A 16,667-nucleotide genomic window follows, 5' to 3' on the forward strand; every position below is an offset into this window, starting at 1 on the left:
TCTTCCCAACTATCTTTCTGACCATGCTTTACTCTCTTTCTCTATCACTCCCCCCCTCTCCCTTCACTCCATCCTCCTCCCCTGTTTCCTTCTCTCGTCGGGATCTCTGTAACTTTAGCCCCCCTGTTTTCCTCGACACATGCTCTTCCTCCCTACCCCCTCTCTCTGATTTCTCCTCTCTCTCAGCTAATGAAGCATTATCCACTCTGACCTCTTCTATCTCCTCCAGGCTTGACCAGCTTCAACCTCTATCCACCTTCCGTCCTACTGCAAACCCTCTCAACAATGGCTCTCCTCTCAACTACTGTCTATGTGGCGCCTCGAGAGACGCTGGCTCAAGCTACGCTCTCCCTCTAATCAAACCTCCTACTTCTTATATAATTTTCTCTATGACTCTTGCCTTAGCTCCGCTAAGTGCTCCTACTATTCTAACCTCCTCCTCTCTCACTCCTCCCACAAACGTTGTATCTTTTAGACTTTACCTCGTCTTCTCTCCCCACCTACCCAAGATCATTCTTCTACCTCTCATCTCTCTCCTGCCGACTTGCTAAGTTGTTCTCATCCAAGATCCTTACTTTACGCCAAAACATTCTTCACTCCCCTTCTTACTCCCACCCCTTCCTCTTACATGTCTAACTTCTCTCCTGTTACTCCTTCCGAAGTCTCACTCCTACTGTCCAACACTAACCCCACTGTTGCCCCCTCTGATTCCCCTCCCCGCCCCTCTAATTCCTAAAATCTATCCTCTTGTCATCTCTTATGGCACCTCCTTCTTCAACATCTGTCTCTCCTCTGCCACCTTCCCTTCTGATTTCAAACACGCCACAATCATTCCTATACTGAAAAAACCCTCTGCTGACCCTCTCCTTACCTCCAACTTTCAGCCAATCTCTCTTCTCCCATTCCTTTCTAAGCTTCTCAAATGCCTAGCCTACTCTCAACTCTCTGCTTTTGTATCCAATCTCTTTCTTCTACCCCTTCTCAATCTGGATTCCGCCCCAAACACTCCACTGAAACTGCTCTCACATCTGTTCTCAACTCCCTCCTCTCTGCTCGCTACTCTAAGCAATCCTCTATCCTCGTCCTCCTTGATCTCTCTGCTGCCTTTGATACTGTTGACCACCCCTTGCTCCTCAATACTCTTTCTTCCTTTGATTTCAAAGGCCTTGTTCTCAACTGGCTTTCCTCTTACCTCTCCAACCGTTCTTTCACTGTTTCCTGGGGCGGCCATACCTCTCCTTCTCTCCCCTTGGACTTCGGTGTCCCCCAAGGCTCTGTACTTGGCTCTTTTCTCTCTCTACACTTCTCTTCTTGCTCCCATCATCTCTTCTTTTGGTATCTCTCATAATTTCTATGCTGATGACACCCAGCTCTTTCTCACTTTTTCTTCTTTCACCCCTGACATCCACCTTAATCTTTCTTCCTGTCTTACTGCTATCAAAAACTGGAAGTCCTCCCACTTTCTCTCCCTCAACTCTGACAAGACTGAGATCACATTATTTCCCTCTACCTCCCATCCCGCCGTCTCCCCCTCTTTTTATTCGCTTTCCCCCCTCTAATCTCCCCATCTCTAACCATGCTCGCAATCTTGGCCTTCACCTCAACTCCTCCCTCACCTTTAACCACCATATTTCTCTCACCTCCCACGCCTGTCGCTACCACCTTTTCAAACTTCGTAAAATCCGTTCCTCCCTCACCTTTCATGCCACCAAACTCTTAATCTCTTCCGTCATCTTCTCACGCCTTTTCTATTGCTCTTTTCTCCTCTTTGGCTTTCCTGCCTCTCATCTTGCTCCTCTCAAATCCCTCTATCACTCTGCTAACCGCACCCTTTGTCTTCTCTCTCCTCATGATTCCATTTCTTCCCCACTCTCTGTTCTTGGCTAGCTTCCCTTCCACTCACAACTTCAATTTAACTTCCTTTGTCTTGTCTTTATATCTCTTTACGATCTCGCCCCTCCCTACCTTTCCTCTCTCCTCTCATTCTACTCTCCCTCTCGCCCCCTCCGATCTGCTGATCTTTTCCTACTCAGTGTTCCCCCGCCTCTCTGTGCCTCTTCTCGTTTCCGATAATTTCAGCTTCTTGCCCCCCTACACTGGAATTCTCTACCTCTCTCTATCTGCTCCATTTCCTCATACCCCTCCTTCCGTTCTTCCTTGAAATCTCATCGTCTTCATTCCCCATCCTGTTAACCTCATTACTCCCCTCTTACTCTTTTTCTCTGTTCTGCTTCTCTGTTATAGACCTAGGTAAATTGTTCTACTTATTGTTATTTGAAGGTTTTTCTCATGTTTATAATTATGCTTCCAATTTTTCTATGTAATCTTGTTGTTGCTATGTAAAGTGCTTTGGATTAAAGCGCTCTATACATTTAATAAATACAAACAAGGAACCGGTATGCATGTGGCACCAGAAGACCACATTTTTAAAAAAGAACTAGAACATTGTAGCTGCCTACCTTCATTTGCATGCTAAAAACCACATTTCCCAGAATGTTCTGCATACTCTTTAGCCGCCAGCATTTCAAGCCAAGGGTGGGTGGTGGGTGCAGGACACCCGTGGCTAGCAGGTGCTAGCCCTGATCACACCCGAGGCAGGTGGTCATTAGTCTGCGTCAGTGCAGCATTGGCTGTTGATGCGCACTCTCTCTTGTGACTGTTTCTAGTTCCTGATTTTCCTGAATTTCCAGTTTGCTGGACTGCAGGGTTTTCTTGCACATTCACTGTTTTTGAAACCCCTTGCTCTTGAGACAGTGGCAGTTTTGCAGTGTACCCAATGTTTTTCTTTCTTACCTATCAACCCTATGACTTGAGCTTGCTTTGCCTCGAGAGAACCCCAGATTCCACATCTAGTTATTTGGTTTCCTACCATACTGGTGTACCATACTTGCCAAACGATAGACTAAAATAAGCATTGCTTAGAAACCTTACTGTATTTCTCCATGATGGTGCTCAGACTGAAGCAGTGGTTCACTGTACTTAGCCCACCCATAAAACCTGTTTGGGAGGGCTTTAAAATATTGTTACTTGAGTCCCATCCTCCATTCTGAACAATAAACATTTGGAGAATATCTTGCTGTCAATGTTCAGTGAGGAAATAAACTGGCCTATAACTGTGAGGGGTTGGTGGTCCAAGGAATACTTGTCCAAGGAGATGGAATAATGCCTGTCTCAACAACTGCTCCTCTGGCACCAACTCTCTGCGTGTAAAGTGTTTCACTAAACAGAGGGCAGTAGGGCGATCGCTTTCCTCAGCTGGCTCCCTTTCAGGGAACAGTCCCCCCTCCCTCTTGAGCAGGACTTCCTTAAATTCCACAAGCTCCTCAAGACTTTCCTCTTAACCTGCTCCTTCCCCCTTCTCTCCTCTGCTAAACTCACAGTTGCTTTGATTGGGTACCAGGGCCATTATGCATCCTCAGGGCCCTGACCTCCCACACTCAATCGCCCCCAGCTTCTGTCTACCCTCAGCAGTTGCCTCAGCACATCCCCTGTCCTGGAGGCTCGCACTTATCTTACCATGCACTTCATCTGTTGCTCACCCATGAGCGTGGGCACCCCAGCGCATACTCCCACTGCCCCTCCCTTCTGCACGTGCACGTTCTAAATACTCACAAGACATAGTCGGTTATTCATTTCTTTTTCCCCTCCACTGTATTTAATATCTTTATGTTTATTAATATCTCTCATTCCCATGTCCTCTCCCTGTTGTCCTGTGGGCGCTTTGAAACAGAATTTACTTGCTGTTTAAGTGCCTAACAACCAAACAATAAAAAAACATACAATAAACATAAAACCTGGGATGCTGTTTGCCAAGAGCTCCGTCTCAGATAGTTTCAACCGAAGACTGAAACAAACTAACACTTTCCTTCGTGGCCTTTGAACTGTTTAACAGTTTTAAGAGAATATCCTAATTTCTTATGATTTAGTAATTCTTTCCAATGCCCCCTTGTCGAGCATAGGCAATGCCAACCAGCACCTCTGTCTGTCAGACATCTTCTTTGTGGTGCCTACCCTCGCCATTGGAAAATTAACTCAAGAGCATAGTGTGCACTCTTTGTTCAATAAGAAATGCAACACTTCCTAACATTCCTGAAGAAAAAACAATCCACAATACAGTAATCAATGACTGTGGAACAATATTGCTGGTCTTGTATGCTTAGGAGTGCACCATTTGTCACTAAAGAGCACAAAAATTCCCCAGGCAGAATCCTAAAGTACTCCTGAAAATCAGTGCCCCATTTATGACCAATTTTACTGTCCAAGCATTTGAACTACATTTCTTAAAAACATTTTGATCGAGAACCTGAAACCTCTGGTAATGTTTATTTAGTCCTACTATATTTCTGAACAACTTGACTGGTCCAATTTGTCTAAAAATGCACTACTGACCACTCAATTTCCTCAACATTTCCTGTAAACAACCACTTAATGTCAAATGAAGTTAAAGGCCTTGAAAATTTACTTTACTAGAATTGCACGTGGTCAAGATAACTATTAAGTACTGCAAATTAAAATGTATATAAGCAGTCTTAGGTTTATTACATTTCTAATTTGTCCACCAACTGAGCATCAATATATTCTGTTGAATAATGGATGTTGCTCACCAGTTCATTCGATCTGCACATTTTGCTCATTGTGCACAAAACCCTTGAAAGTGTCTTTGTTCTTCTCCTCAACTTCTTCTTGCTTCCGCTCATCCTCCATTGTGCTCCTTCTCACTTTTGATCCTTTCAATGTTTGACCCCTAAATTTTGAAACACTCTTCCTTCAGATATCCTATTATGTCCTACACCGAGTGCGTTTAAAGCAACATCTGCTGGATACTGCCTTTTCCTAATTTTTGCAGCTTGCAGAATTTTGTTTGCATAATTGTTGCTTGCCAGTGTTGTTGTTATGCTTGCTTTTTCTATTCACACATCATTGTATCGCTGTTGACCTTTTTCCGGCGCTTTGGATGAAGGCGCTATATAAATAATTGTAGAAAAAATAAATAAGGGGTTTACTCCAGTTTAAAAAGCCACTAACAGACAAAAACACATACGCAAACCAACCCTACCCCATCAACCCGCCATCTGTACCAACCTTAACTGTCCCATTGAGGACTTCTTCTCCACTAGTTAAACGGATGGCTCTGCAGACAGGTACACTGAGCCCATTGGAATGCAGAGGCAGTGTAATATTGTTGTGGAAGGTGTCCGAGAATATCAATAATAGGTGATATGGTATTTGGTTTGGATGTGACGATATGTCTTATTGTAAAAGGTTTCTGCATGTGTGTAATTTCTAGGAGTTTGCGGGTTCTATTAAAGAAAGTTGTTGGAGTCTAACTGTATTAAATTTCAACGGATATGTGATTGAAGGCGATATCAGGTACATCTGTGGTAAGAGTCCCTGTGCATATGAGTGCAGGAGAAGTAAGGTGGTACCTATAGGAGTTTTCATGGTGTATATGTAGAAGGTGTATTTGAGAAAAGGTTGTTTCCATGCATATTCATTTTCATGTGCATCTCCTCTTCTACAGAAGCCGGAGCGTGAGGATTGGGGCAATTCATTGGAGGCTATGCAAGCGGCTCTCCACCTGGAGAAGACGCTTAACCAGGTGCTACTTGACTTGCACAAGTTGGCAACAGAGAAGAGTGACCCCCATGTGAGTATGTGTCAGGCTCAGATGTCCATCAAGATCCGAGAAGTTCCTGGAGGTGGCACTTACCAACCCTACCCATAAGAGGGCGCTCAATATCCAGTAAGCACATTTGGGCTAGTCACTTACTCCTCCCAGTCACTGTGGAGGGAGTCAGGGAGGCTATGCATTCATCTGCAGCACCAGACACCACATAGCATACACAGACATGGAAATAATTAGACTAATATTATTAAGGTTAGAGAGTCTAATGAACAGGTGGGAAAATCCTTCCTAGAAGAAAGCAGTGAGCTTCAACTTAAGCCAAGATGGTAGCCGCCTAAAGGGATGGCCAGGGGCTTTGGAAATGTCTGGGGACAGTCCCCTGTTCCTGGTCAAGAATGAACCTGGTGTCCTACCCACTGGACTACCTCTGCTTCTGCATTCATTATTTAATCTCTCGGTTTGGATTTCCTCGGCAGCGCACACCAAAGCAGGTTGCCAAATAGGATCTTACTGACATCGGTAGTATTATTTGAGGTTTCTTTTCCAGTTAGCTGAATGTGCCTTTCCCTAGTCGGTAACAAAAAAAGAGTTCATACCACTCTTGAGAATTAGGTCTCAATTCGTACCACCACAGCCGTACATCCTCTCCTGCAAACAGCCTCTTGTCCCCACCACTGGAAAAAGACTCCTCTTTGATGATCACTTACAGGTCCCTTACCACTATGGTCAGTCCTTCATACGGGGATTTTAGAACTCATCTTCTCTGCCTCTCTTCAATAGCCCTCCCATTGAGGCACGCGTCTCCTGTCCACTTCACTCCTTGGCGCTGTTGTCTTTGTTAAATAGTGGCCCTGTTAAAGTCTGATTAGAAGGTGCCAATGATTTTCCTCCCCTGGTGTCCTCCATTTTCTCCACAATGTTATCACATCCAGCCATCATCCTTTACAGCAGCAAACCATTGCGAAGCTGCTTCGGGTCCCAGACATTTGCTATGAAGGTCACTGCTGATGCTCACACTGCCAACCAGCACTTACATGTCCCCTTCTGTCATGCCCACAAGATGAATTCCACTAATGTGCCCACATCTATTAAATGTAATGTCCTGCAGTACCTCGAATTTTACCATTACCTGAAATCCTACATGCCATCTTTGTATTTAGCTTTTGTGGCTTTCAACTGGGCATTAACTCCTAAAATATTCATCTGAGGGATGGGCATTAACTCCTAAAATATTCATCTGAGGGACCCAAAGATTGTGTACGAGCTGTGTCATCACTTATTCGGCCTCTGGTGCAATCCCTGCAACCTTTCCGCCTGGCAATGGGATCAAGTATCAGCAAAAACCATTATTTCATCCTTCAACAAACCTCTTAGACCAGTTCATGTTATTTTTTGGGCAGAGTAAACATAATGCCATAATCAGCCATAGAGTATGCAGGCACCGTGATGAGCGTTTATTTAGAACATGCAGAGTGGACCAGCTGTCGGACCAAGCTACTGCCTTTCTTAGCTAGCTGATCCTCTCACTTCCCCCAAATGGAAACAGCTGCCAGGAGGGGGGACAGCTCTTGAAAATGTTAGTGGCCAACTCACTCCTCCTCCAACCATCCAGTCAACCCATGGACCATCAGCCTTTTGCAAGACTGGACCCAAAGCCAACACTGCCGGATGCATCAGTAAGACGTTCGAGGCGTTCATCGTTTGTTCAGATCCCCCTCCAAAGTGATACCCCATTGAAGTTGACCAAGAACTCGTCCAATGCCCTATGGATGACCTTTACATCTTTCCTCCATCTCAAAAAGAATGCCTATGCTTTAACTCCCTTATGCCCTTTGCCAACCTTCTTGGAAATAGCCTGGCCAGTGGCATCTCTCTGGTGGCAAAGGTGAGCAGCCCAATCAGGGTCTGTTACTGCCATAGCTTTACCTTTTTGGTCTCTAAGCATACTCTCACCAACTTTAAAGGGTTATCTTTGCCACTGTCAGAAATGCATCATGAGTAACTTTGTTCAAGTACAAAGGAAATCACGTAGCAGGATGTTTGCATTTGTAATGTACTAATGGTGCCCCAAGCTTTTTGGCCATCATTTCTGAAAGCATTCACTAGCCTGGCGCATTTATGCTCCCCGAATCGCCCCACAAAATGAAATTATTCCAGATAATTCATGGCCCCTTTAAGTCCACTTTCTTGCTCGTGGAGACTGCAACAGGCTCTAGGCAGTGTGTTGCTGACCTTATAAATACCCATCCGAGCATGGGGTGATGCCATAATTTCACTAAGCCCCATATGTCACCCAACCCTGAGGAGGGACACCGGAAAACGGCTATGAGGGGAGAAGCCGGACATCCAGCCAATTGGGGCCCCATTCCCAACAAGACCCCCTGATCTAAAGACGTGCGTTCAGAGACAGGGCTGAAAAGACATGGCAACACAGTGAGGATATGAGAATTAGGAGCGGCAAAGGACAGACATGAGACTGGTTATCACCTGTAAATCTACCCCTACAAGACTTCTTCACTGAATGATTGCCAGTAGTGTGGTTTGCAGGAAATGACCATGATTCAGTGCCCCTTCAAGTTTCACTGTAAAGCAACAGAAAGGAGGTCGGTCAATTTAGCTATTGAGAACAGCTGAGGTAGCAGGAGGCTTCTTTGAAATTAAAGCAAAACTCCTTCTACCAACAAACAAAAAGAAGTGTGGCCAAGTGGGATACGCGGCATCATATTAAAGGCAATACTCGGTTTACAAGAATCCCTTGAAAGAGCAGCCTAAGGTCCACTCTCTCTGAGGAGCCATGCTCCCAATAACATTCCCTCACTAAGGATTGACATTACATGGCATACTTCCATCATGGAGAAAGACTATTAGTAAGTGGCATGGTCTGAAAGGTGGGAACAGTAGCCCAGCGGTGCTTGAAAATCACGGGAAGATGCTGGTAGTGTCATCTTCGCTCCTGTAGAATTGAAGCAGAGTACACCAGGTGTTACACCAGAACTTACAGTTGGCCTGTTATGTTTCATCAAGTGGATGTGATATTGCCTGTCCTTGGGGACAGCAGCCGCCATCTTGGATTCAGGTGCCAGTTGTCTTTCACAGAGTTTGAGAGGGCCAGCAAGGTCTCCATAGAGGAACCCACTGCAGGTAAGAGGGTCCTGGAGGTGGTACATGCAGGAAGTGCGAGTAGGGATGGAGCTGGTGTTTTGATTGGGTGCATTCATCCCTGTCAACTGATGGTTGATAATAGGTTTCTCATAGAATGCCTTTGCAGTTGTGGAGCATTTCCCTGGGTCGCTGGTTCCTATGTGTGGTCTTCGATTTGTAATCTACTGACTTGAGCAAAAATAGAAACAATGTGTACCCCTCCAACCTGTAAACCAATCCCTCTGACACCTTGCATTCCCCACTGGGTTCCATGTGATGAGTCAGATCAGCAGACAATGAATGAAGCCCAAATCTGTAGCACAAAAAGAATATGTGCTGGATCTTGAGATTCTTGGGTAAAAGAAGCTGGGCTGCTAAAGGGTTGATCATATTTAGAATACTGTATGGGCATTATGGACCTTAATGGTTGGATCCTTCTGTTATATCCTTAATGGATAGCCACACCCAGTCTCCTTCATGTTGGGGAGGTTCCTGCTCCCTAGTCTCATAGGCATAACGGAGTGCTCCTTACATTTCAGATGGTGTTGATGGAAGTCTTTGGGCCTCATTACACGGACGGCGGTGGACCAAGGTGCTATTAGCACCTTGGTCCATGGCGGTAAAATACCGGCACCGCCTTGGTGGAAAGGGGAATTACCGCCCTATTCCAAGGTTGGTGGGGCGGTAATTCCCCCTTCCCCCATTGCCCTTCCCCATTCCCATTTTTGCCCCATAGGGCATAATGGGAATGGGGACGGTGCTAATTACGGCACCGCAAATTGCGGTGCCGTAATTAGCTCCCTGGTCCCTTTGCGGGTTGGTTTTTAACGCCTGCAAAAAGCAGGCATTAAATTCTCCAACCCGCAAAGGGACCTCGTAGTAAGGCGGTAAGGGTCTACCGGTACCGGTAAACCCTTACCGCCGTCCGTGTAATGAGGCTGTTTGTATCACTTTTGGATGGTCTTTATCCACCTATAAGCGGTGGGAACATTGGAGGAGGTCAAAGTAGATAGTGGTCACACCCATGCTTGTTGAGCTTTGGACACATAGAACAGGATGGTGCCTGAGTATGTTATTAGTCATTATAGGAAAACTCCACCTGGGTAAGAGAGAGTGCCCATTGGTCTTCTTGCTTAGTGTACTAAAAGCAGAAGTATTCTTTAATGTTTAGGTACATTCATTCAGTTTGTCCATTGCTGTGGGGGTGGTGTTAAAAATAAAGCAGCATAAATAAGATGAAATACCTAATACAAGCACTAAGTCTGTCCAGAAATGGGTAATGAACTGTCGGCCACTGCTGGAGGCTATACTTTCTGATAAGACATGGAGTTTAAACGCGACAGAAAGGAAAGAATTAAACCATTGTTACTGCCCCTGCTGCTCTTTTTTATGACTTCAGAAGGACCCATCTTGATGAACGAGCCCACCATGCTCCAGATAGTCTCTCATCCTAGTGACACCGGCAGGTTTGTGACAAGATCCATCGTTCCACAACACAAGTGTCGTGGAGGCACAGAAGGCAACTAGGGGAATAGCATATTAATGTGTCTCTCTTGCATATATGTCAATGCATCAGGTAATAATAGATGGGTACTTCCATCAAGCATGGTGGGTGACTAACTCTTGTGTTTTCCTTTGGCCATAGTGTCCAGCAAGTGGACTATCAAGATAACTTTCCATTACCTTTTTTTGGGTATCCATAATTGTGGAACTTTTCTGAGTAAACCACCTGGTTCTTTCTTTTTGTTCGTCTTAGAGAAACAATAGACTTGGTTTTGGGTGTAGTGGGTTCTGACTTAAGACAGAAACTCCTGTGCTTCTGCAGGTAGCACAATAACTATACTTTTGGGAAGGGGGCGTGGCTTGAGCAGCAATGGAGTAGGACGTGCTTCCCGTGGAGCTCCGGTGGATCCGACAGATGATCCGTACAAACTACCTTTAAAAGTGCGCCACTGGTTCCAGAATCGATCACATACGCATGGGAATGGATGCTTCGCTCATTGAATAAAGATCGGGAAAAATCGGAAGCGGGAGTCTGGAGGAATTGCACGACGAACGACGGCGTCGGCTCGGTCCATTGTCACACAAGATGGCCGACAACAAAAGAAATGAAATCAGGGTACCCGAAGAGGACGAATAGAGGCGGCGGCCACGGGGAAAGAACGACAATGGCAAGGTGAAGGCGGAATACAAAAACCCCCGGGGGCCGTAGGTCCTGAGTCGTGAAAGCTTGGGCGCTGGCCCGGACGGCAGGGGCCCGAGGGCAGCAGAGGTGTGAAAATGCAGGCCGCACCACAACCAGCACGAGAAGCATTGAACTAGCAGCGGCGAGAGAAGGTGGAGGTTGCGACTGCCTGGAGACCACCGCGACAGTCGGTAAAGAGCGGAAACTGCGGCTGGGGGGACACTCGGTCGCTGAACCAGAAAATGGCAGCGCGAGGGGCCGTGGGCAAGAATAAGACCAAACAACCCACGATGGACATTTTTGCGAAAGCACAACTGTCTCCTGCGGCCACCTCAACCAAAGGCCCAATGGCACAGGCTGAGGGCACGACAGCGGCTGATAATCGTCAGTTTTTGGAGGCCATTATGGAGCTGAAGGAATCTTGGGGGGTTGCGATGATGGATCTATGCACTTCCCTGGAGGCCAAAATTGAAGCAGTGGGCATCGAAATCTCCCTGCTGAGACAGGATGTCAGAGGACTGGCGGAACGCACAAGCAGCCTGGAGGGCGCGGTGAAATCTAATATGGACACCAGTGCCGACAATACAAAAGAGATCCATGTCCTCAAGCAACAGGTGGCCAACTTGGAGTCTCGAGCAGAAGAAGCAGAAGGGAGAGCGAGGAGAAACAACATTTGTGTGGTCGGTCTGCCGGAAGGCGGCGAGGGCCAGGACCCGACTGATTATATCGAGAACTTACTCCTACAAGGAATCGGGGCCGGTACACTCTCGCAAGGATTTGTGGTCGAGCGTGCACATAGAGCCCTCATGCGGAAGCCAAGACCGGGGGCCCCTCCACGAGCGATAATTGCCAAAATACTGAACTATAAAGACTGGGAGAAAATATTGGAGTATTTTCGGAAAGGCGGTACAATCGAGAGGGCCTCGAGTACTATCACGGCATACCCGGATTACACTATGTTGGTCCAGAGGCAGCGGTACAGCTATGTAACCATCAAAAGGAGGATGCGGGTGGCTGGGATAAAATATATGCTGCTGTACCCTGCGAAATTAAAGGTCGTGTATAAGGGCAAAATGCACTTTTTTGACACTCCGGAAGAAGCGACAACGTGGTTGGGTCTGCAGGGCTGCCCGGATCAAGACACGGAGGAGACACAAAATGGACGTGAAAAGTGACTCAGAGACGATATGCATTTTGCTAGGGCGGCGAGCGAACATCCTAGGCGAAGGCTGAGAACGATGTGCCTGGCTGTAGGAGGCTGATATTCGATAACATATTGCGGATTGTGAGAGACTTGATGGACTTGAATATAGTGGCGGTACATATATTTAAACTGTATAGCAATGTGTAGTTCTTTGATGTACTATTGAAGCGGCAGGGCGGTAGCACCCTACCCCCCCGAATTGTAGTTGTAGTTATAGTAGGTTGGCCACTAGGGGGGCCTCACCCTGCGGAGCTTCGAGTACAGGCGAAAGCCGGAAAGAGCTAGATGCGGGGGAGCCTGAGATCCAGGGATGGAGCTGGGCAACAGTTGGGGGGAGAGTGTTGGGGAAGGGTTGGGAGGCGGGGGGGAGAGGGAGTGGGAAGTTTGGTGTGTTTTTGTTTAACAGGGTTTTAGAAGGGGATGCAAGCCTATATAGATTGGAATGGAACTCAAGGTTACACTGCACCTGGGGTGGGAGGGAATGGGATCATACCAGGCCATGGGGGACCTTAAAATACTCACATGGAATGTGCGGGGGCTTAATAGCTATTTAAAAAGGAACAAGGTTATGCTGTATCTGCGCAGGCAAAAAATAGATATTGCATTGCTACAGGAAACCCACCTTACACGTGAGAAGATGGACACGATTGCGGGAAAGTGGAAGGGGGTGTTCGTGGGCTTCTCATACTCGGCCTACGCAAGAGGAGTACTTATATGGGTGGCGCCACATGTCCCGTTTCAGCGGTTGCAAGTGGTGGCTGAGACAGACGGGAGGATGGTTATGCTGAGGGGATTGGTAGAGAATAGGGAGATAAGTATTGTTAACACGTACGCCCCGAACCAGAACACAGCGGGTGTATATTAGGACATTGAGTGCGAACCTGAGCGTGTGTGTGTGTGTGGGAAGCACGGTGATCTGGGGAGGGGACTTCACCTGTATGTTGAACCCGAGGGTGGATAGATCGGACGGTAAATTGGATAGACCGGCCCCTGCAGCCAGGGCGCTACAGACACTGCTTGATGACTTTGGGTTGGAAGATGCATGGAGAGTGTGGCACCTTGGGGAAAGGCAATATTCGCATTATTCTGCCCCACAGCAGTTATCAACAAGGCTGGACTATGTCTTCGCATCACCAGAAATGATAACGGAGATTGCGCACATAGAGTACAGGGCCAGGGTCCTCTCGCACCACTCGCCCCTGATTCTCGCGTGGCAATATTGCCCCCCGAGTGCGAGGATCCCGACATGGCGCCTACGAGCGGAGGCGTTGAGAGACCCCTTCTTTAGAGAAGATTTACGGGAGGAGATAGTAAATTATTTTTAAACCAATACTGGGAGTATGGACTCGGCGGGGACACTATGGGTGGCCTTTAAAGTTGTTATGAGGGGGCGGCCATGGCAAAATCCAAGGGCCTACAGGGTGGGGTTTCAACAGAACTGAGGGAGACGGAAGCAAAATTGGAAGAGGCCTTAAAAGCCAGCGACGATGGAGCGGAGAAACTAGATTTGATACTTAAGCTGCAGCAAAAATGCGCGGATTACTGGGAGAGGTTGTGCAACCTTAACTATAAAAGGTACATAGAGAGACAGCATGCGGGAGGTGACAAACCGGGGAGACTTTTGGCGTGGTTATATAAGAGCGAGACCCCCAGAGCCACAATCAGAACTATAGAGAGGGAAGATGGTAGCATAGAGGACACCCAGGAGGGGGTTAATCAAGCGTTTGTGGATTGGACTCCCGATTACCATGGTAGAACTGGGGGAGGTGGTGAGGCAGTTGCCTACTAGTAAGACCCCGGGGACAGACGGGCTCCCAAGCAAATTTTACAAGGTATATATAGAAGAGGTCCTCCCCCCGCTGCTAGAGATGATAAATGAGGCGTTCGAGACGGGCCGCCTGCCGGAGTCACTGAGAGAGGCTGTTATAGTACCTCTCCTGAAACCAAATAAACCAGGGCGCAGCTGTGGTTCCTTCAGACCTGTGTCAATGTTGAACCAAGATGGCAAGATATTAACTGCGGTCTTGGCGAATAGACTGAAAAAGGTCATTGGTAAGTTAATACATCCGGATCAAACGGGCTATGTCCCCCATAGAAACATCACCAACAATCATAGGCGACTTCAGAGGATCATTGAGTTTGGCAGCGGAAGTGAGGAGGAAATGGCAATCGTGTCCTTGGATGCGATCAAGGCCTTCGACTCCGTCAGGTGGTTGCGTGGCTGCTGGCGGCCCTGAAACACTATGGGTTAGGGCCTGGCTATGTAAGGTGGGCGGAGATTTTGTATAGGGAACTGCTGGCCAGAGTAAAGACGGGATCTGTGATATCAGAGAGGTGGCAGTTTATTAGGGGTACTCGACAAGGATGCCCGTGGTCCCCTATGCTCTACATTTTGGCCCTGGAGCCTCTCGCGATCTATTTGAGGCAGCAATATGACACCATAGGCATCGAGGTGAACGGGGAGCGGCATTTGGTCTCCCTATATGCGGACATGTTGCTGTATGTGCGGTATCCGGAGGAGAACCTCCAGTACATTTTGGAAGTGCTTGGGAGATACGCTGTGCTATCAGGCATAGCGGTGAACCCCCAGAAGTCTAGTCTGTTCCCTTTGGGGGGGTACACAGGGGTTCCAGCGGAGAGGTTACCGGTCTTACAGGTACCGTGGGCGGTTAGTACTTTTCGGTACCTGGGGATAGATATATATCACACCGTGGGGGACGAGCATAGGTGTAATACAGAGGTGGCAATCCAAAAAATTGAAAAATGCATGCGGTGTTGGGCGAAGCTGCCTTTGGCGATGATGGGGCGGGGAGCGATGCTAAAGATGGGGGTCCTGCCAAGGCTCCTACATTATTTCGTGAATATTCCGTATCTGATTCCTAAAAGGTTTTTTGCCAAATTGAATAGCATGTGCAGGGACTTTCTGTGGCATGGCACGCGAAACAGAGTGGCGTTATGGAAGCTCCAGAACTTCCATGACAAAGGGGGTATAAAGCTGCCCAATTACGAGGCGTACTATGTGGCGAGCCAGTTGCAATATGTGGCCAAATGGCTATCTGATGAAGAGACCTCAGAATTTAGGCTGTTTGGGTGGGATTGTGCACCCTTTTATTTGAAAGAAGTTATGTGGGTACCTAGGGCAGAGATGGTGGGGCACCCTAAAATGATGCTGCTGGGGTGGAAGGTGTGGCGTAGGGCATGCCAATTGATGGGGAACCCGTTCCCATGCTTGCCGCAGATGCCATTGGTGGTATTGACAGGGGCAGACACTCAGCCGCGACTAATACTCCGGACCCACTGGGAGCCGGCTGGGGTTGCAACGATGGGGGATATTTGGCAGGGGGGCTCTTGTGTTACCATTGAGGGGCTGCGGGAGGAGGCCGGGTTGCACGAAGGTCAGTACATTACGTACCACACAATGGTACAGAGGATTAAGAGAATGTGGCCCGAAACTGTGTTGGAGGAAGAACTGGACGCCACCATCGACGTTATATATGATATAGCTGAGGGGGGCCATGAGGTCTCCAGATTGTACGAGATGTTGATGTCTAAACTAGGGAAGGAGGTCACGCAGCTGAGATTGGACTGGGAAACGGAGGTTGGGGCCCAAATGGGTGATGGGATGTGGGAACCGGTGCAAAGGTATCATAAGAAGGTGTCTAGAAACGCGAGACGGAAACAGATAAAGCTTTACATAACACACAGGGCTTATATGACGCCGTGGAGGATATCGAGGTTCGAGAAGGCAGGTCGGCAAGCATGCCCCAAATGCGACAAAGAGAACGCAGGCATGGTGCATATGTTTTGGTAATGCCCGATCATAGATAGGATCTGGAGGGGGGTAAAGGAGAAACTAGAAGGAAGAGGGGTCAAGATAGTAGTGGACACGGTATGGGCCTGCGTGCTGGGGGGGTTCCCCAGACCACAGAAATTCAGGCATGTAAGCAAACTAAGGGACCTGGCTTATGTGCTTGCGAAGAGAATGATTGCCATGGGATGGAAGTCATGCCATGTGCCGAGGATAGAGGTGTGGTGGAAAGACTTGCAAAAATTGGCAGAAGCAGAAACCATAGCATGGCAAGAGGCGTGCAGCAAAGGGGGGGGGGAATGAGTCTCTGATGGCCTGGAAATCACAGATAGCCGGACTGTTTGGGTCATTAGATGACCCGACTGAGCCTGTTGAGGAGGAGACCGAACCACAGGGTGTGGAATCTGATGACTCGAGATGATAGACTCGCAAGGGGGGTGGGGGAGTAGTGGTTAGGAAATTTGAAAAGTGTAATGAAACTGTTGAACATGCACTGTTTGTTTGGTTTTATTGTTTTTGTTCAAAATTTAATAAAAACTTTTCAACAAAAAAAAATATACTTTTGGGAAGTATGAAGGCCAATCGTCTCTCCTGTATACCATATTGGCCTGTATGACTGTGACTGGATCTGTTTTGGTGATTTTTTTACCAGGTTTAAAGATGTTACCAGGTTTAAAGATGTTACAAAGGCAAACCTCCAAAA

The 16,667-nt window shown here is 47.5% G+C and overlaps 1 protein-coding gene across 1 annotated transcript in view; it reads left to right on the forward strand.

Annotated features, from left to right (window-relative positions):
- LOC138574266 (ferritin, higher subunit-like) overlaps positions 1-16,667 on the forward strand; it is a 110,944-nt gene that overhangs the window by 71,586 nt on the left and 22,691 nt on the right. Inside the window, exon 3 of the mRNA XM_069649401.1 lies at positions 5,522-5,647. Within this exon, the coding sequence (XP_069505502.1) occupies positions 5,522-5,647 (126 nt within the window). The remainder of the gene's footprint in view (positions 1-5,521; positions 5,648-16,667) is intronic.

This window comes from Ambystoma mexicanum, chromosome 1p (genome assembly GCF_040938575.1).
Source record: "Ambystoma mexicanum isolate Mex_15411 chromosome 1p, UKY_AmexF1_1, whole genome shotgun sequence".
NCBI classification, from domain to species: Eukaryota; Metazoa; Chordata; class Amphibia; order Caudata; family Ambystomatidae; genus Ambystoma; species Ambystoma mexicanum.